Source organism: Thunnus thynnus, chromosome 17 (genome assembly GCF_963924715.1).
Source record: "Thunnus thynnus chromosome 17, fThuThy2.1, whole genome shotgun sequence".
NCBI classification, from domain to species: Eukaryota; Metazoa; Chordata; class Actinopteri; order Scombriformes; family Scombridae; genus Thunnus; species Thunnus thynnus.
In genome coordinates, this window is record NC_089533.1 from 5250814 (window position 1) to 5272027 (window position 21214).

A 21214-nucleotide genomic window follows, 5' to 3' on the forward strand; every position below is an offset into this window, starting at 1 on the left:
AACAGGAAAAAAAGACAGAATCCAGGATTGCGATGATCATCTTTATTGACATGTCAAAGAGACCTCAACCATATGTTCATATTTTATGAACTTTGTTAAAGGCCTAAACTCTATGATGACCTTTATTCAGCATGTTCACCCTGAAAAAAGAAGTGAAAATACATAAGCAACAGCGAAAGTTCAAATCTATGAAACAAACTGCCTTATAAGTTGTCTTCCATCTTCATGTGGAAGTATGTAATCATTTGAGTACTATAAGGTTGGATATTGATTTACAATATCAAAAGTGCACAGCATCAAATCATTCTAAAAACAACTGATATTGTGACCCTGCAAACAACATAGAACAAATTTACCTTTCCATGATGATGATCACGGCTCTTTGCTCTCAGCTTGTTGACCTGGGACTCAGCGATGTCAGCGCGCTCCTGAGCTTCCTCCATCTCATGCTGGACCTTCCTGTACCTGGACAAGTGAGTGTTGGCCTGCTCCTCCTGTGAAGGGTGAAGGGAGTAATATTCATATAGTTACAAGACAAATTATATCATTATTGATCCAAGTGTAGATGATTGATCATATCAACGTATTTGACTTACAGCCTCCTCAGCCTGTCTCTTGTAAGACTTGACTTTGAGCTGCAGCTTATCCACCAGATCCTGAAGTCTGTGCACATTCTTCTTGTCCTCCTCAGTCTGCACAGATAAATGCTTGTAAGTGATGATAAATGGAGAATTAAGAGATATTAAGGTAGTTTTTATTTAAAGTAGGAAATACCTGGTAGGTCAGCTCCTTCACTCTTCTTTCATATTTGCGGACTCCTTTAATAGCATCAGCTCCACGTCTCGATTCGGCGTCCACTTCACTTTCTAGCTCACGCACCTGAAAAGAGATGATAAATGATCCATCAGTATTATCTATAAAGATCACAATCAATCTAAATACACATAGAATTTATTTCACGCATTGAAAGTGTGATGCGCTTCCAGAAAATGACCATTTATATACAGTGCATACCCTTGACTCCAGTTTCTGGAGCTGCTTCTTGCCACCCTTCATGGCGAGGGCCTCAGCCTCATCCAGACGGTGCTGCAGGTCCTTGACTGAGACCTCCAGGTTCTTCTTCATCCGCTCCAGGTGAGCACTGGTGTCTTGCTCCTTCTTCAGCTCCTCAGCCATCATGGCAGCCTGAAATGAAGAGAAGTTTTCTAATTCAAATTTAAGTTATAATGAGCTTATTATATTATAAGTGTAAGGCAGTATACAAAAATATTAAATTACTCATAAAATTGAAGAGTTAGAAGTGTAAACTCACATCAGTGATAGCCTTTTTGGCTTTATCCTCAGCATTTCTTGCTTCCTGAATAGAATCATCCACTTCACCCTGAATATGTACAAGGTCAGCCTCCAGCTTCTTCTTGGTGTTGATAAGACTGGTGTTCTGAATATTAAAAAAGTCACATTTGTGATGTATATTCATTATGTTTTACGTATAAATACAGTTTCTTGTGAATCACTGAAGACAAACCTGTGAGTGAAGCAATCCGACACGCTCGCTAGCATCAGCTAACTCCTGCTCAGCCACTTTGCGTCCTCTCTCTGTCTGCTCCAGAGCGGCTCTCAGCTCCTCAATCTCAGCCAGCATCAGGCCATTCCTGCGCTCCACCATGGCAACCTGCTCCTTCATGTCTTCATGTCCTCTGACAGCATCGTCAAGGTGCAGTTGGGCATCCTGACAACATGGACAAAAAAAAAAGTTAATTTTCTTTGCTTTTCAACATTTTTTTACTCATTGATCAGATAAAGCGCACCTTGAGCTGTCCCTGGACATTCCTCAGTTGTTTCTGGGACTCAGAAGCCTGCCTGTTGGCATGGCTCAGCTGAATCTCCATCTCATTCAGGTCTCCCTCCATCTTCTTCTTGATTCTCAGGGCATCATTCCTGCTCCTGACCTCAGCATCGAGAGTGCTCTGCATGGAGTCAATCACCCTCTGGCTGTTCCTCTTGATCTGCTCCATCTCCTCGTCCTTTTCTGCAAGCTTCCTGTCAACCTCACTTTTGATCTGGTTAAGCTCAAGCTGAACACGGAGAATCTTGGCCTCCTCGTGCTCCAATGTACCCTTAAGGAAAAAGTTGAACATGTACCCAAAGGTTACCAGTCTGTCTCAGAAACATTTAAGAAAAATTCAAATGAATACATGCCATTAAATACACATGCTGTTGTATTTTATCATATAAGTCATCTAATACTGTCATTTAGATTTTTACCTCTGCTTCCTCCAGTGCTGTCTGAATTTCAGTCTTCTCAGTCTCCACGTGCTTCTTGGCTTTCTCCAGCTCATGGATGCTCTTTCCAGTCTCACCAATCTGTTCAGTCAGGTCTGAGATCTCCTCTGTAGAACAACCAAAGCCAAAATTCAGTTTAGAGAAACTTGCAGGATACATTATATCTAGGAAATTAGGTTTTACCACCACAAAACCTCATGACCTACACCTATAGAGGTAAACATTACATAAAGTGACATTGACATACGCTGCAGGTTCTTGTTCTCTCTCTTCATGGTCTCCAGCTGATCCAGCGCCTCCTCGTAAGAGTTCTTCATCTTGAACAATTCAGTGCTGAGAGAGCGAGCCTCCTTCTGGGCTCCTTCCAGCTCTGACTGGCCCTCCTCGTATTTCTGTTTCCAGTCTGCAAGGACCTAAATGAGTAAATGAGTAAAAATTAGCATTGACATTAATGTAATTATGTTTAAATACATTTGTTTTTCTTTCCTCATAACCATTTACCTTATCAAAGTTCCTCTGCCTCTTGTCAAGGTTGGCAGCCAGACTATTAGCTCTCTCTACATCAATCATGAGGTCCTCCACCTCACCCTGTAGCCTCTGCTTGGTCTTCTCCAAAGAGGCACACTTTGAGTTCACAGCCTCAATGGACTCCTCAGCGTCCTGCAGACGCTGGGCAAGCTTTTTCCTGCAGTGAGCAAGTATTTTCTTGTACTTAATTGCACATATAGATCACAAACTGTCTGAAAAGCAAAAAAAAGTGATCAAAAATGATTTATTTGTGAAAGAGTAGAAAGGTTTTACGTACTTGGCATCCTCCAGTTCCTCAGTGCGCTGGATAGCATCAGTCTCATATTTGGTTCTCCACTGAGCCACCTCACTGTTGGCCTTGGACATTCCTCGCTGCAGCTCACCTTTAGCTTCCTGCTCCTCCTCATACTGCTCTCTGAGCAGATCACAGTCATGGCGAGCTGACTGAACAGCGTGGGCCAGGGCGTTCTTGGCCTAACAAACACGGCAAGAGACATTTTCATTCATCTATGTATCAGAAATACTTTGTAAATAGGTTCTCTAAGTTAAAACAACTGCTTACGGCACCAGGGCTAAAAGTATCTTAGTAAATTTTTTTGTTGTCATAATTATTTTATTTATGTTATGGTGCATTTCATTCAAAGGATGGGCATTCTGACAATAGATTTTTTTCTCTACCCACAAATATCATCCAAACCCTTTAACTGTCCCATGCCTGTCTCTGCAAAATCCAACCTTTAACAGAGCTTTTCCTCAGAAGATGTTACTCGGCCAAAAGGAAATTAATTTAAAAAAAAAACAAACAGGATCCATTAATATTATGATGCTAGAAGGCAAAGTTTATGTAAAAAAATCAATTAACATCAATTTACTCTCTAATGGTTAAATATAGTTTATAATATATGGAAATAATGAGTCTTCCCATAGTTGTTTATCATTACTTTCCTTTCATGCTGTCTGCTTCTGATATTTTATGTTTGACTGATGATTTAAAAGGAGGATTTTTCTGAGGTACTCAGATTTGGAAGATGATTGTGTTTGGGATGTTTCTAGTATATGAAATGGAGTACTCAGTTCCACCAGTATTAAAATCTAATAACAGGAGATATAAACATGTTACCTTAATTTCCTCCTCAATATGCCTCTTGAGTTCCTCAATCTGCTGAGTGTAGGCCTGTTTGCCCCTGGTCAGCTGGGAAACAAGAGCATCTTTCTCCTCAATCTGGCGGGAGAACTCACCTAAATGACAAAATATAAATCAGTTTGTGAAAATGACGGACTCGCCCACAGGTGGTTTTATTTTAGAAGACTCACCATTCTCCGTCTGGAGTCTTGCCCTCTGTCCATTAAGGTCATTCAGCTGGCGAACATGCTCATCATTTTTGGCCTTGAGCTCACTCAGCTGGTCCTCAATAGTTCTGCACATTTTTTCCAAGTTGCCCTATTAACAATAAATATATTATAAGGCAGCATTTACATGTTGATGTTTTTAAACATAAGGGTATAAAGCAAAAACCTTCACTTATAAAGAAAACACTTACTTTGGATTTAGCTACAGCCTCCATGTTACTGGAGAGGTCATCAATCTCCATCTTGTACTCGCTCTTCTCTTTTTCCAGCTTCTGCTTGACACGCTGGAGGTTGTCGATCTGCTCTCCCAGCTCTGCAACACTGTCGGCCTGCTTCTTGCGGAGAGATGCTGCGGTAGCTTCATGCTGCAGGGTGGACTCTTCGAGGTCACGTCGCAGCTTCTGGAACTCAGCCTCGCGCTTCTTGTTCATCTCAATCTGAGCAGCTGTTGCTCCACCAGCTTCCTCAAGCCTCTCGCTGATCTCCTCAAGTTCCCTGGAGAGGTCAGCCCTCTGCTTCTCCACCTTAGCCCGAGCAGCCCGCTCAGCCTCAATTTCTTCTTCCAGCTCCTCAATACGAGCCTAGGTTTAGGAATGTGAAGAAGAATTGTTGACTGGAACATACTGTAACAAGTTGTTTTTCAGTCAGTGAGTGATAATATTCATGTCAAATACTAACCTGGAGTTCCTTTATCTTCTTCTGAAGCTGTGCACTAAGAGACTGTTCATCCTCAATCTTGCTGAGCAGCTGGCTGGTCTCAAACTCCTTCCTGGAAGAGGAAACAAACTGTTATTGCACTTACAGTGTTAGTTTTGACTCAGGATCATTGTGTTGCATTATGGCGATTGTTCAATGTAAGGATTAAAAATGAAAAAGAAAACTTGCTTCTTGATTTTCTCCTCAGATTGCTGCTTGTCATTCTCCAGATCCATTATGGATTCCTGGGCCAGTTTCAGATCTCCCTCAAGCTTCCTCTTGGCTCTCTCAAGGTCCATACGGAGCTTCTTCTCTTGCTCCAGTGATCCCTCAAGCTTTTGAGATAATATTATAATGTTGATATGAAATATGTTTTGTATTTTCATCATGGAATGTCAATTCTAACACACAAGCTACTAATACGAACGCGTTATCAAAAGCAATGTTTTCTCACATCGTCCACTTGCTGTTCCAGCTTTGTCTTGGCCTTGGTCAGAGTGTTGACTTTGTCTTCCTCTGCCTGGAGATCATCCAGTGTTTGCTGGTGAGCCTCTTGGAGGGCTTTCTTCTCCTTGGTCAACTTGGCAATAGACTCATCTTGAGTTGCCATCTCCTCTGTCAGGTTTTTCACCTGAAAGTGGCATGCAAGGTAATTTAAATGTCACTTAGAAAGGTATATATTTAAATAATGAATGGACATATTTTCCTCCTTTTGTATACATTTAGATTTCAGTTAAATTAACCTTGTTTTCAGTTGCATGTTTCTCCTTCTCCACTTTAGCCAAGGTGAGCTCCAAGTCATCAATATCTTTCTTCAGCTCAGAGCATTCATCCTCCAGCTTCCTCTTCTTGCCAGTCAGCTCAGCGTTGATTTCCTCTTCATCTTCCAGTCTCTCGGTCGTGTCTTTGAGTTTGGCCTCGAGTTGGATCTTGCTCTTAATCAGACCTTCACACCTTTCCTCAGCATCTGAGAGGTTCTCAGTTTCCTATATTTTGAACATACATGTGTTAGCCAATATACTGCTTTTTAGATTAACAGTTAAGATAATAATTTCTTATTTAGTATTCCTTTAGCATGCAATATTAATACTTATATAGTAGATTTCATTTGAATAAAGGCTAGACTTTGGCAAAGCATGCATACAATGCACACACAAAATTTGAACTTCCTTAAGATCTGATAAATAAATTGTTATTCATTCTAAATTACTAAACATGTAATTAACTGTAGTAAATTATCACCAAAACAAAGAGAGGTATGTGTGCTTTTATATTCTACTCACAGCAGCTACTTGCAGTTGCAGGTCATTCTTTTCCTGCAGCAGAGAAACCATTTTCTCCTCCAGTTCCTTCTTCTTGGCTAGAGCAGTAGCCAGGTCTGTTTTCATCTTTTCATAGTTCTCCTTCATGTTCATCAGCTCCTTTTCAGTCTCAGCACTCTTCAGAAGTGGCTTGATCTTGAAATACAGATTCATCCATGGCCAGTTTTTGACATTCATGAATGAACGGATATTGTACTGGATGGAGAAGATAGCCTCTCTGGAAAATAAATATGAATAAAGTGTTAATGTTACTGTAATGGGATTTTGTAAAACTTGTGATGATAACGTGAAATTTTTACAATTCAAATTGACAGAACTGCTCCGTGTACTGTATGATAATCCTACCTCCTCTCCATCATCTTAACAAATTCCAGCCTCATGACGAATCCTCTGCAGAGAGCCTGAGTCATGGTCACCAGCGTAACCAGTTTGTCATCTCTCATCTCCTCCAGCAAACCCAGCAGACCAGCTTTGAAGAACACCTGCATTGTCAGTTGAAGGAACTCAGTCATCAGCATACATGGATACCACAAGACATCTACACAAGTAAACACTGTTGACATTGTCTAAGAACGTACCTTAGTGTGCCCAAACCTATACTGAGTGTGGTCCACATCAATGGAGCCTAGCAGCTTCTCTGAAGCTTTCTTGTTGTCAATGAACTGTCCCTCAGGGATGACACTGGCATTCAATACTTTGTATCTACAAGAGAAAATTATGTTGTTACCTACATTGACCCCACATCTTAGCCAGCTGTTTTAACTCGGCTGAGATCAACTTGACTTGTGTATACTGGAAATTGCATCACCTCTGCTTGAAGTCAGCGTAGAGGATTCTGCTGGGGAAGCCCTTTCTGCAGATTCTGATGCCTTCCAGCACACCGTTACACCTCAGCTGATGGATGACCAAGAAGTTCTCCATAAGACCTGAAAATAGCATACTTACATTGTTAAAAATAATTCCTTCTAATACTTCAAGCACAAAGTGCAAAAAGGTGGATTATTTGCTTCTTACCTGGGGTCTTTGTTTCATTGGGAATCAGGCAACGGACAAAATGAGGGTGAGTGCTCCTCAAGTTGGTCATCAGCTTGCCCAAGTTCTCCTGTGGATCAGCAGTAATCATTCAAAAATGTCCCTTTTAAGATACAATTGGAAAATTATTTCAAAATGGTATTTCACTGTTAACAAAGAAGGATTTACATACTCTGAAAAGAGCAGACACAGTCTGGAAGGAACCACCCTTCTTTTTCTTCTTGTGGCCGCCGCCGCCAGCATCTGTATTTCATAGTTTTAACAATTCCACTGAGTCATTGCTTTTGCTTTACCTGTTCAGTTTTATCTCTTCATGAAAACTGTATGTTACAGTAACATAAATGAATAGATTACCACTTTTTGCTGATTAGTTTCTTACCATCAGTTGAGGCATGGGCTACATACAGAAGACTAAGCAGTTTGTTTGAGGACTTCTGGTAGAGCTGGACAACTGAGTTGTTCAGGGGGTCCTTGTTCTTGTCTAACCAGCCAGTGATATTGTAGTCCACTACACCAGCGTAGTGAGCCAGGGAGAAGTGAGCCTCAGCCTTGCCCTTTGCAGGTTTTGGCTTCCCAAAAGCCTTGGTCTTGCCAAGATGCTGATCATGCAGCTTGTTCTTGAAAGTTGTGTCAGAGGCCTTGGGGAACATGCACTCCTCTTCAAGGATGGAGAAGATGCCCATTGGCTGAGAGGAAATAATGTCATATTGAAAAGAATCAATTATTTAGCCGGTACTCAGAAAGCAGGAATTCAGTTCTACCTGACTTTGTCTTACCTTCTCAATAAGCTCAATGCAGGCAGCCAAGTCCATACCGAAGTCAATGAACTCCCATTCAATTCCTTCTTTCTTGTACTCCTCTTGCTCCAGGACAAACATGTGGTGGTTGAAGAACTGTTGCAGTTTCTCATTTGTGAAGTTGATGCAGAGTTGCTCAAAGCTGTTGAACTGTGATTACAGAAATGTATTCAGTGGCATGTCAAAACAATGTTGATCTTTGAACTGCTCACATATTTTTCAACCACTCACATCGAAGATCTCAAATCCGGCGATATCCAACACTCCAATGAAGTACTGTCTTGGCTGCTTTGTGTCCAGCATCTCATTGATACGGATGACCATCCACAAGAACATTTTCTCATAGATAGACTTGCACAGAGCCATGACAGAATTGTTGACCTAGAAATACAGATTTTGTAATGAGCATTTCTCAGAATGATATTTTCATGTCAAAATGCAAACGTTATCCTTTTATTTTTTCAAACACTAAATTTTCTTAGTCTTACCTGTGGCACGGTTTGGCCTTTTGTCACCATCTCATTTCCGACCTTGACTCTGGGGTAGCACAGAGCTTTCAGCATATCAGCTGAGTTCAGGCCCAAGAGGTAGGCGATTTTATCAGCCTCTGATGGAAAAACAAACCTTTAGCTGTCAGTGAACTGGGACATATTTTAGCATTATACATTACACTGAAATCCTTGGTAGATTTGTTACAAGATGTTATCATCAGAATTACCCTCAGTGCCATCAGGTTCAGCCTGCTCCTCACGCTGCTTCTGCTTGAAATGCATGTTACCATGATGCATCGCAGCACCAGTCAGCTTGTAGATACCCAACTTCTCCTCAGCAGTGAAGCCTAAGATGTCAATAGCAGTCTGTGTTGTACATGAAAGAAAATAATTGTGAGTCACAACAGTCTTGTTGAAGATTCTTAATTTTACATTCTTAAAATAATAACGATTGGACGCTTTACATCTGTTGCAATGAACTCTTCTACATCATCGATGCTCTTGACAGTCACTTCACCCTGACTGATCATATGGTAATCATAGGGATTGGTGGTGATCAGAAGAGCCTCTGCAAAAGATTTGAAGAAAAACACTTTTTAAATCCTGCAACATTCCTGGTGTTATTGTCTTAATTCTACCATTGTAATTGCTAATTGTTATATTCTGTCGTAACATACCCAGGAGCTCAGGCTTGTGGCCGGTCATCAGCTGATAGAAGATATGGTAGCTCCTCTCAGCAGACAACTGGAAGGTGACACGGGACTTCTCCAGCAGATCTAAGAATAACAAGGTCAGATTGAAGTATATTGCACACATGACATCATACAGTGGAAAGAACTGTGTATTAAACCTTTTCAAACCTAGCGCCATACCTAAGTGTAAATCCAAAACAAAGGTTCCTGCACAAAATGTAAAAATGACTTACATGTTTCAATATCAGCTGAGGCCAGTTTGCCAGTGGTTCCGAAGTGAATTCTGATGAATTTACCCTGAACATATCAGATTAATGTTAGCAGGAGTCTTCATATGTAGCCCAATAAGATTCTGTGAAGTTTATTCTTGGCCCTTTTAACACTTACAAAACGAGAAGAGTTGTCATTCCTCACAGTCTTGGCGTTACCATAGGCCTCCAGCAGAGGGTTGGCTGCAATGATTTGATCTTCCAGTGAACCCTACAAGAAGATATATGTATAGTATATAAACCATAAACAGGCAATTCTCCAACAAATGTTTTGAGTAAAGGCAACCAGTTTTACCTGCATCTTGCCAGCTTGTGCCTCTGCCTTCTTAGCTCCAGCCACTGCAATTGTTGCAAAATACTGGATGACACGCTTGGTGTTGACAGTCTTTCCTGCACCGGATTCTCCACTGGGGGAAGAGAAAGATACCTTGAGTGTTTTTTTCCATATCTGTAAATGTCATTTATAGTTATTCAGTTGCTTGTATATTACTCACGTAATAAGGATAGACTGGTTCTCACGATCTGAAATGAACAAATGATTTCATGTAATCTCTCAGTAAGTACCTTATACGGTATAAATATAAAAGACATATTTCATGTCATATCTGCTGTATCTCGTTTTGTGTGTCATAAAATATATTACCAGTGAGCATGAACTGATAGGCATTGTCAGAGATGGAGAAGATGTGGGGCGGTGCCTCAACCCTCTTCTTGCCTCTGTATGCTACCACAACCTCGGCATCGTACACAGGAAGCCACTTGTAGGGGTTCACGACGACACAGAAGAGGCCGGAGTAGGTCTGAAAAGAGGGGAGAATTCACACTAAACTAAATCTAAACACATTGCCTCTACATTTGACAAATATATAATTTAAATTGAAGCTTCATTTAGAGTAATGGCTGTAGAAAAAAGAAAACATTACTGTGTTTAAAGTGTGTTTATTGATGACCTGTGTGTATTCACTCTATGTATGAAGTTAAACACTCACGTAGATCATCCATGATGCAAAACGCTCTTTGAGGTTATACAACACAGAAGGTTCACTGAGGTGGGTCATCATGGCCATGTCCTCAATTTTATCAAACTTTGGAGGATTCATGGGATGGATGTCTTCCTCCTTTACAGTGAGAGTCTGAATGGGAAAAAAAGATCCATGAGATCCTCTTTCACTTTCATGGTCTCATAACAAATGGTGCAAAAAGTCTATCAAGGTTTTAAAAGGACTGTATGTCAAGTATTTCAAAGAAAGTATTCATTCACCTACCTTCCCCCCTTCAAGGGTTTCAACAGTGGCCATTCCACCCTCTCGTTTGACGAGTTTACCCTTGAGGTACATCTCTTCAGGCTCAGCCACAAAGTATGCCGTTTTGGCATCAAACGGAGCGGTCTGAGCCTCAAGTCTCTCCTTCTCTGGCTTGCGGAGGTATATGGCGGCCTTGCCAAAGGCCTCCATCTCTTGGTCTCCCATGATGGCGGTTTAGTTGGGACTGAAAACAAGATGAGTTTGAATTACATTAAATATATTTCATTCCGTTATAGTTTAAATGATTTACATGTAGTGTCTTTATTTGATATTCTTTGAGGATCTTTGAGTTGTTTCTGACGTCTTACCCCCCTTTATCCCAGATGAGCAGCACAGTATCTGTTGTAGTCTGAGGATACTGTTAAAGAAAGATTGTGATGGTCATTGCACAGGACTCAAAATTAAAATATTTCCCACTGCCTAGTGCTTACATCAGTAAACAATAGTCTCACTACATAACTTTAAACCAATTATTGAAACTTTAATGGGTCCATAAACTTTTACAGTTACCTGTGATATGAGTTGACCATTTTCATAGCCTCTCCAGTAATTTAAAAATATTTTGATTATTAAGAGCCTTTCTACTTTCTACTGAGCCTTCCTAAATTAGCTATTAGGATTAGTTGAAAAATTATATTTGCCTCATGCTTCACATTAAAAAGAAACATCCTTGATTAATGATATTATCCGGTTGAGATTACTCAACATTAAAAACATGATGACAAAGTGTCACATGACATTCATGTTTAATTTAACTTGAAGTCAAAGCAAGTCCCTCCTGACTAGAGCCCTGCTTGTGTTGTATCAGCTCTCAGATGTACATCACTTTGGATAAAAGCATCTGCTAAATCGATGGCCAAAATGCAAAACCTCCTATCTGCAGAATTTTCTGATTGGCGGATTTCACTTTGGATGATGAGAACAAGGAAGGCTGCTCATATTCAGTCTGTCTGCGAGATAATCCCGCCCTTCGTTGTGACAGAAAAGTCACACAACAAAACAAAAACACAACGCAGAGTCCCTGGGTGTGTAGAGAGGCTGCAGCACGAGTGAGTTACACAATCACTGAACATTCATTTCCAGTGGACAAGGAAGCAAATACACTGAATTAAAGGAATTTCCCACTTAAGGAATTCTGACCCTAGTATACTGCAATGTAGTAACTATTACATTTACTACATCTTTTTACCTGAGAACAAACTTAATTTTATTATTCTTTTAATTTAATTTTAATTATTAACTTAATTTAGAGCATCGTTTTGTAGAACCTCTTCCAACTTACATCAAGTGCAAAAGCTCCTATCTGCTCTTTGCGAGGCATTAATATCTAGTCGGTATTGTTAACACATAATATAATAATATAGTCCAAAAACAGTGTATTATGTATTGGGTATCCTTAACAAATAGCATTCTGCAAGAAAACAAGTTGTTCTTAGTTTTCTCAAAAAAGTGCATTTTTCAGATAGGAGGTTTTGCTCTTCGGCCATCGTTATCCGGTTGAGATTACTCAACATTAAAAACATGATGACAAAGTGTCACATGACATTCATGTTTAATTTAACTTGAAGTCAAAGCAAGTCCCTCCTGACTAGATCCCTGCTTGTGTTATATCAGCTCTCAGATGTACATCACTTTGGATAAAAGCATCTGCTTAATGAAATTATAAATTGTAAATTGTAAGTAAGATGAGCAGAAGCACACACAAAGCACTAACCTGGGTGAGATGCCTGTCAGTTCTCAGAAGAGCCTGAAGCTGCTGTTTATATAGAGGCTGGAACTGCTTGGTCAGCAGCAGTTGACCACTCGATTTGGTCAAGTATCTCTGTCATCTTGAAACCCACCTGTTGACATCTCAGGTTTAGTAAGCTTTTTTGTGTCTAATACATGTCATTCCTAAATTGTAAAAATAGCTTCTATATTAAGCAAGCTGACAAGGATCAGAATTGGGTAAAAATAAAAATGAAAAAGAAGAAAATAATGAAAAATACATATTTAAGCATTTATTAAATCTATTAAAGGGGTTGTGCCTTGACATCCATTTTTGAACCCATAAACTCTTAGTAAGATGCACTCTAAATGTCATTGGTATTGAGTGTCAGAGCTTGTCCACATTTCAGATATTTGAAATACAGTAAAATTTAGTTTCGGGGCCATAGTATCATAAAAATAAGTAAAACACACTTAACATTGTAACTTTAAAACCCTTAAACACCATATATTGGTTTTGAAATATGACATGTAATATTAGTAATATCATGCAACATGTTTTACAGAGATGTATTTAACTTGGCTTTATTTCTGCATATAAAACTTCACGGTAATGTCCAAAGTATGTCCCAAAATAGATGTTGTTGGAATATATTCCCTGGTTTTTGAACCACTGGTTTTGCTCCAATAAATAATTTGCTCCCATAAATTTAGATTCTGACTTATTTGAGAGGGATTTCATCATTTTATAACACGAGGTCGTCTCTACTTACCCTTGCAATTACACATGCATAGCCAAGAATGGAACAAAGTTTTGGAGAAGCACCCAAGTGCCGCTGGTTCCAGGACACTGGCACATCTCATATTCCTCTAATAAAATTGTATGTTTGGCTCTTTCCATAAAGTTCAAATGGTATTATACCTTCCCTTAGAAGGACTAGAGGAACATTTGCCAATTCGGCTGAGATAAGACCTATAATAAGTTCCACTCAGATATCAAAGGTCTTTATCCTCGTGCTACATTTGATTCTAATGTTGTTGCTGTTATGAAGAGTCAGTGTCCTTGAAAAACTATGTGACTCTAGTTTTGAGACATTAGTGGAATCAGCTCCCAAGTAAAATGATCTTCATAATCCTGAAAATAATTGACAGCTGCCCAAGTGCCTTTTGCTAGTATTAATGTTGAATTAAACAAGAACAAAGCTTAAAAAATTGATTTAACTTGTGCAACTTTAAAACCTTATAACTTTAAAACTGATTTTACAACCTTTTTAACTTCATTTTACATTTCTGCATGTGTTTTACTCACAGATATAGTTTTCTCTGTCTCAAAGTCATTAGACACTTTCACTGCTTACAGCTGGTTTATTCAGTTATACAGTATATGTTATACATCTAGTCTATGGGTTTTGTGCATTCATACAGGGAAGACGTGGTTGCACATGTTGTATTTTCTGATTGTGGGTAGTGGTGTGTGTGTGTGTGTGTGTGTGTGTGTGTGTGTGTGTGGTTGGGGGGGGGGGTTTCACATTTGCTGGGAGGCCATGGTGGTGATTCATTGGCTTGATTGAGGGCAGGTGTGTCCGGGTGTGTCTCCACTCTGTGAACTATTTACAGCCACATGCAGGAAACACTGCTGGCATTCGTTCTTGTGTGTTTCTTTGTGTGAAGGTATTGCTTAGACCTGAAATTTAAGTGAATATCCGAACAATTAAATTATGGCATTCGTTCTTGTGTCTCAAGCCAAAGATGTTTCCCTTTGCTTTTATAATATTTTATATGAACTATTATTAAATATATTAAATTTGGATCATTTTATTAAATTTTCTAACCTTAAAATCATCTATAAACGCCCAAATAACCAGGCTCCTCAGGTGCTCAGTGGTACATCCATGCGTACACGTTGTACTTATGACGCATGCAGGTAACCCCTCACTGCGTGAGATAAGAAAGATGACACAGGTGGCTTGGGAAACTGCTGTCACTTCCAAATCAGGAGGGAAAACAATTGAGCCTGCCAGCTCAAACACTGAAGCATCATACAGGTCTGCTGCCTCAAAATATCACCCTCATAACAGTCCAAAGGGGGGTGACAAAAGGCAGCATAGGGACACTGAGCGTAACCGCCATGTCCACCAACTGCGTCGAGATAGGCATTCACGCAGTAGAAGCTTTAGAAGGCCATACGCAGAGATTCTGGCCCAGAAATGTGATCAGACAATGGACAGATCAGATGATGACCACAGCATCTCTGACCACAGTTCAGTACATGGTCACCATCTATCAGACAGTGACAGTGCCTCTGAATGTCTCTCTCCCTCTGGCTACACGGAGCGTTACAGCCCTGAGCCACAAATCAAGAGAAAGTTAAGGCACAAGAGCTCTAGAGCTCGCTTCTCACGATCCTAGATAGCAACAGTCCACCCCTGTACTGACAGTTAGACAGATACCAGTGCCTTACTTTTCCTGAAGTTACATAGGCAAACTTGGGTTTGTTAGCAACAGTAGCAACCTCAGTAATAGCCAGACAGCCTGCTATTAGTTGAGGAAAGCCTAAATTCTGATTCAGCTCAGACACCACTGTCCTACTTTGCAAGTACAATTGGATCAACTCCTTGGTAGTATTTTGTCAATAGGATCACTTTGCAAAACACTAGCTTAGGACACCCCATTATGTACTTTCAGAAGTAGTCATACACATGTCCTCACCCAACACAAGTTTAGGACATTAACATAGTGCCAAACAAACAATGATACAGCCATTAGGACTTTGGGATTTTTGGAAATGTGATGACATCCTTCTGCAGCAACACCTGCCTGAGGGACAAAATTGTAAAGCCTGCCAAGATCAGACTGAGTACTACATTGAGTAGTCAGTATTGTCATCAGACCCAATGAGTGAAACAACAAACACTCTTGGACACTCCAGAAATGGCTTTTTTCATTTAAGGTGCCACTCTCTTTGCATCTCATCTTAACAAAGTTTCACCACTTACGTTCCTGTTCTCACTATCCCCAAAGAATAATGAGAAACACAGGTTATGTTATTAAGGACTATGCCTTTGTTGTTGTCTATCATGTTTTTGTTTTGTAACTCTGACTGTTCTTGCTTAGCCAAGATAGATAGTGTTAACCACTGCCCAGATGTTACAAACTTGAATGAACTGACAAATGAACTCTTTCAACTGTGGACATATAGTACATGTATGTTTGTGCTCCCAGGATCACACGTGCTGAATTGTCTGTTGGAGACAGTTTAGCTCTTTTTTTGTGCACTCTTGAAGTTCTGTGTACTTCTGGTTGCTAACTGCAACTGAGTTGAATATAGAGACACACTCTAGGTCATCCATCTCTGGCATGCTCTTTGGAAGCTGTGCTCTGGACAGCGTGTCAGGCAGATTGTTAAGTCATACCATTGCAGTTGACGCATTCTCTGGGTACACATGGGGGTAGACAGCAGTGATTTCTTAAAGATATCTTCAAGAGGCTTGTGGTTATTGTATACTGTGACATGTGTTCCAATTATGTAGTTGTGAAACTTAATTCAGGCATGCACAATGGAGAGCATCTCCTTTTCAATTTGCATGTAGCATGTTTCTGCCTCAGTCAGTGACCAATCGCTAACATGCATTTGTCAATACTGAGCAGTGGTGGAAAGTATATTTACTCAAGTACTGTACTTACATACAATTTTGAGGTACTTGTACTTTACTTGAGTGTTTCCATTTGATGTTACTTTATACTTCCACTCCATTACATTTCAGAGGATAATATTGTACTTTCTACTCCACTACATTTATTTGACAGCTTTAGTTACTTTTCAGATGAAGATTTGACACAATGGATAATATAACAAGCTTTTAAAATACAACACATTGTTAAAAATGAAACCAGTGGTTTCCAACCTTTTTGGCTTTTGATGTCTTACAAAAAGCAGTGTGTAGTCGGGGTCACATTTCACATGTCTATGAGTTGTTAACAGCTCCACCAAATAGTGATTTTTCCCTCTAAACTTCTCACATGGTTTCATTTCAATAAATGTTCAAATGATCCAATATTTTAATCTGATTTATGAATTTATGCAACAGTTCTGAATCAGGACCTTCAGTGTTTGGAGTAAGTAGGTAGTGAGGTTCAGTAAGCCACAGCTGTTAATGAAATGTGTTTAATTAACATTTCATATATTAAGCCGCTCATTTTCACGTTGTGGGGACATGTTGTGAATATTGATTAGGCTGCCAATAAAAACTGTTTATTTTTCTCAGTCAGCATCAGGTGATTAGACATCTTTGGGTTGTAGTTATTTCAGTTTCTTGCAAATGTTGAAAGGTAAAACCAATAAGATTCAATAAGGGATAGAAAAGGATTCAGATTTGATAAATGGATTTGATACAGGATTTGAATTTTATAAAATGTCAAGGATCTTTACAGAAATGTATGCGAGCAATCAGAATGTGTGAATCCTGATCTCCATTAGACACCAGACTCTTCCTCCTCTGCCTTGTTTAGTGTCCTCTCCCCCCAGTAATCACCAAGTATTTTTAGAGGATGTGGAGCTCTCTGATTGAGCACAGGTGCCAGTAATTTTCTCCTAATTAAGTCTCAGACACACATTAAAGACAAAGAAAGCCCTGAGTAAATATGCAATGAAAAAAAATCATATATGTTAAAACCGTATAACATAGTCTGTTAAAACCAACTACAAATGTTAAATTAGCATTTTTGTCAAAAGAGCATTTTCACAATTTGTACAACAATTACTTTTAAAAACAACCCTGATTTTAATGTTGCGACACATTAAAGAGGATGTATCAAGCACATTTCCAGGTCTATATTTTTATTTAGGGGCTCTACTGGAATATCTTTGCATGATTTCCAGTTCAAAAAACTCCTTATTTATCTCATACTGTCCGTTTATGCAGCCCCTCAGTTCAGCCTCTGTCTGAAACAGGCTGTTTTAGCTACTGTCTCTTTAAGACCCCCTTCCTGATGAGCCCTCTCTGTCCTGATTGGCCAGTTCTGGAGGCTACATAAACAAACAATAGTTTTAGGATTTCACTCCTTTTCTCCCTCTTCTTCTCGTTCCTCTAATACATCTGCACATGTTAGAGCAGAAATCTAATCTGAAATACGTAAGTGGACAACATGAACAACCCATGAAACAACGGATTGCCGTTTGTGGGGATGCATGAGTAATGTGACGTCAGTTCAATGAGGAAGTAAGGTAACTTTGCAAACAAATCATACAGAGCAGACTGAAGCCCTGGCTTTTGATTTGCAGGGAGCATTTTTTACATACATTCATCTCAAGTTTTAGAACTTTGACCATGTTTGACCATGTAATGTAGACATCCAACATTATAATAGTATATAAATGACAGAAAATCATGGATCCATGTGGATACAACCGGAGCAACGACCCCCGATTTGTTATTCAGGTTAAAGTGGGAAGAAGCAGCAGGTCTGTTGGGCAGCTGAGTGAAGTGGAACCTGTGGAGGAAGCACTGGGAACGTCAGGGTGAAACAGTCTGCAGAGGGAAGCACAGCCAGGCAACCAATCGGCCTGTCATATCAGCAGAAATGTTAATTTTGGGCCGATGCTGATATTTCATTTTAAAGCCTTTATCGGCCGATACCAATGACATGCTGATATTATCGTGCATCCCTAGAAAAGACATATTCTGCTTACATTCTGCTTACCAAAGTAGCTAATGTTTGCCCAAGTGTTCGCTTCAGTCTGAGGTAGCAGGGCGTGTTTCCAGAACGTTGGAAGTTGGAAGATCCTGGCTGAAAAATGAAGCAGAAAAAAATGAAAAAGACAAAAAAGGTTTCAAACCTGCTCCAATGCAAACCAACAGGTAATGTCACACCTCACTACGTCCATCTGTATATACAGTCTGTGTAGCAAACATGGATGTAAACAATGTAGGATTTAAGATATTTTTAAAATCTGATCTTCAAATGTTTTACGAGGAAGAGAATTGTGGGAGAAAAATGACTGACTGTGATGGAAATGTACTGAGATGCTTAGTCTCTGTTAGGCCAGGGTCACTCATGACGCTCATAACTATGTGTTTTCTGGTATAATTCATCAGCCTCCAGCCATAAAGATATGTGTCCTTGCAGGGGATCAGTGTGTATGGCCAGGCTGTCTCCTGGGTGGGATATTAAGGGGGATCATTGTCTTGTTATATAATGGGTTGCCTGTCTGTGAGGATTCTCTGTGAGTGATAAGCATAATGTATGTTCCATTCGAGTGCACACTCCGCTTCCAGGGCCCTGAATAAATACTTTCTTGGAAGACAACGGAGACTTGACCTGAGAGTTCAATTTCTTCAACATCAGGAATCCATCCAAAAGGTTTGTTAGTCCTGAAGAATAGACACAAAACATCAGTTCAGTTCATAATTTAAATGATTTTTAATGCACCTGTGAATGATTACGGCAACCAGAAACTCTTTCAATGTACATTTGACAATTGACTAAATCTTACTTTCCATCTATGCACATTTAAGTCAAAGTGAGGATGTAGCCAGTTAATTATCTCCATTTATAATACCTAACGAATATGACCTCTGCACGCACACACTGTGTTTATCATCTGTTGTCAGCGCTGCTCCAAAACTCCCTGAAGGACCGCAGTGGGCGTGTTTGATGTGACTCACAGCCGAGCTGCCAGGTGATGATGCAACGTGTGAAAGAAGAAAAAACAGCAGAATTCACATTCTGGTGCTGCTGCGGTGTGATGTCTTGCAGAGATTACAGCCACTACTAAACAGTGAGGATCTGTGGTTTGTTTTGGTTCAAGAGAAATATCGTAATAGTTGATTAATGAAAAGCAGATGTGGTCGATGTGGTCACATGGCAGCATCATTCATAACCACACTGATTCCTGAGCAGCATTTCAGCATTGGTGAAATATTTGCACTATAAGTTATTGACAAGTCACAGAGGCAGCCGTCTTTATGTATACTGATCAGATCTCCTGACCTTTGCAGTGCATGAACAACATCTTAATTAGAACTGAGGATTCGTTTAGAAAACACACTCAAGACCTCCTATGTGACAGTAGAAAGTAAGATCAGTGAAAGTGATCCTGTACTTTCTAAAGCCCTTTTGGTGTATACACTATCTAATTAGCTGTATAACATTTTATTCAAAAGGCAAATTAAAACGCATTGACTGATAACGAAGGAAGCATAAATGATGTTATTTATCCTGGCTAGAAGCAAAGAATTCATGTCTCCTGAGTGGAACAGGTAGAAGGAAAAGAAAAGAAAATACATCTAAAGTAACAGCTGAGAAACATTCAGAAAGCACATATCTCCTCAGAGGCTGCACAGTCCAGCAGCACAGAGCAACTCTGGCACCAGGATTTGTCACATTTTTGCTCAAACCAGGTCAACAGTGCACGAGTGTAATGCAGCCATGTTTGTTGGTTCAATTGGTAAAAGTCTCTAATAAAGCTCTCCAAAGTCATACAAGCACACTGCAATTTCACATTTCAGTATTTATGTAATATGTAATAAAAGAAATACACATTGGTTTATCATAAACAGGATATTACAGTATATTATAGGCTCTATTTTTCTGAAACAATAATGCTTTAAACAATGATAAAACTTTCTTTATATAGCACAAAACAAATGTTGCAAAGCGCTTCACAAGGCAATAAAAACAAGATAAATGATGCAAATGTAAAGACGATAAGTAAAGTATTAAGAACGCAATATCTTTGTAATAATAAAATATTAAAGAGGTAATAAAAACAAATATGTGCACATGCATACACATACATCCACAATGCATACACACACTATACATATACATATTCCTACACATGCTGCATCACATATATGCACATTTACGTGCACATAAAAAGACAAAAAACTTCATAAGAATGTCGTCCTAAAAAGAAAGTTTTTAAATGCTTTAATGTTAAATGTGCTACAAATATGAACTGTGTGTCATATGTGCCTACAATATAAATCACTGAAATAAATGGAAGGTTTTTACACACATCGCAGGTGTTCCTTATTGTACAGTTGATATCATCATGCAGTTGATGCAGAGTTTGCAGTATTTTTGTCAATAAGAGGATGAAATTTTAATATTCATCTTATTATTTAAGAACAGTTCATATTCTCAACATGTTAACATGTTATTTGATTTCATTACAACTGATTTGTTGTGTAAAATACCAAATTAATGTCACCTTACGCCAGGAAATGCATGTTCTATATGTATCTGTGTCTTATCACACATAATTCCACAAACAACACCTTTGTTATGTGATATTATGCACTCTTAAAAAGGAGGTGTGAAAGGGGACATATCATGCTTTTTGTGATTTTCTGTTATTTTTATCCTGTTATGATGTCGGATGTCTGTGTTAAACATGGACAAATGCCCAAAACATGAGATGAACATATGTAAAAAATGCTCCCTGCAAGTCAAAAGCCAGGGCTTCAACCTGTTTTGAACACTTCATCTGCAAGATTACTTCTACTTCCTCATTAATCATTCATACATGCCCACAAACAGTTGTCCATACAATAATCGTTGTTGTCAACTCATATATTTCAGATCGAATTTCAGCTCAAACACATAGGGATGTATTTAAAGTGGCAATCTCGATGATCTCTGAAGATTTTCATTTCAATAAATGTCTGTTAAGTCACTCTCTACCACCGAATTAGGTAATGCAGTGTTGATTGAGCCAATGGCCCACTGATGAAAGCCC

The 21214-nt window shown here is 39.3% G+C and overlaps 1 protein-coding gene across 2 annotated transcripts; it reads right to left on the reverse strand.

Moving 5' to 3' along the window:
- Window positions 1-27: 27 nt before the first annotated feature.
- LOC137168517 (myosin heavy chain, fast skeletal muscle-like) lies at window positions 28-12537 on the reverse strand. Of its 2 annotated transcripts, none has more exons than XM_067571149.1 (41): window positions 12479-12537; window positions 11073-11122; window positions 10726-10948; window positions 10450-10593; window positions 10104-10260; window positions 9955-9982; window positions 9756-9867; window positions 9579-9671; window positions 9425-9488; window positions 9177-9275; window positions 8964-9067; window positions 8727-8865; window positions 8497-8615; window positions 8240-8389; window positions 7988-8158; window positions 7591-7897; window positions 7384-7454; window positions 7194-7281; window positions 6988-7105; window positions 6758-6881; window positions 6525-6661; window positions 6141-6396; window positions 5601-5843; window positions 5312-5488; window positions 5047-5192; window positions 4840-4930; window positions 4353-4742; window positions 4126-4252; window positions 3932-4050; window positions 3089-3285; window positions 2785-2968; window positions 2531-2696; window positions 2266-2390; window positions 1809-2117; window positions 1526-1729; window positions 1313-1438; window positions 1015-1185; window positions 775-879; window positions 597-692; window positions 357-494; window positions 28-140 (listed from the first exon to the last, which is right to left on the reverse strand). In XM_067571149.1, the coding sequence occupies exons 3-41, from the start codon at window positions 10927-10929 to the stop codon at window positions 123-125; spliced, it is 5817 nt and encodes a 1938-aa protein (XP_067427250.1). In that variant the 5' UTR covers window positions 10930-10948; window positions 11073-11122; window positions 12479-12537; the 3' UTR covers window positions 28-122. The 2 variants fall into 2 exon arrangements, with proteins under 2 accessions (XP_067427250.1, XP_067427251.1); XM_067571150.1 differs by having other exon boundaries at window positions 4840-4926; window positions 5043-5192.
- Between the last annotated feature and the right edge of the window lie 8677 nt (window positions 12538-21214).

What these genes read in the sequence shown, in the direction of transcription:
- LOC137168517 (XM_067571149.1), bottom strand. Translation starts at nt 10,929, where the DNA reads ATGGGAGACCAAGAGATGGAGGCCTTTGGCAAGGCCGCCATATACCTC. An exon ending in AACATGCAACTGAAAACAAG is followed by an intron (nt 5,489 to 5,600) that starts GTTAATTTAACT and finishes TGCCACTTTCAG; the next exon opens with GTGAAAAACCTGACAGAGGA. An exon ending in CAGCACTGGAGGAAGCAGAG is followed by an intron (nt 2,118 to 2,265) that starts GTAAAAATCTAA and finishes TTTTTCCTTAAG; the next exon opens with GGTACATTGGAGCACGAGGA.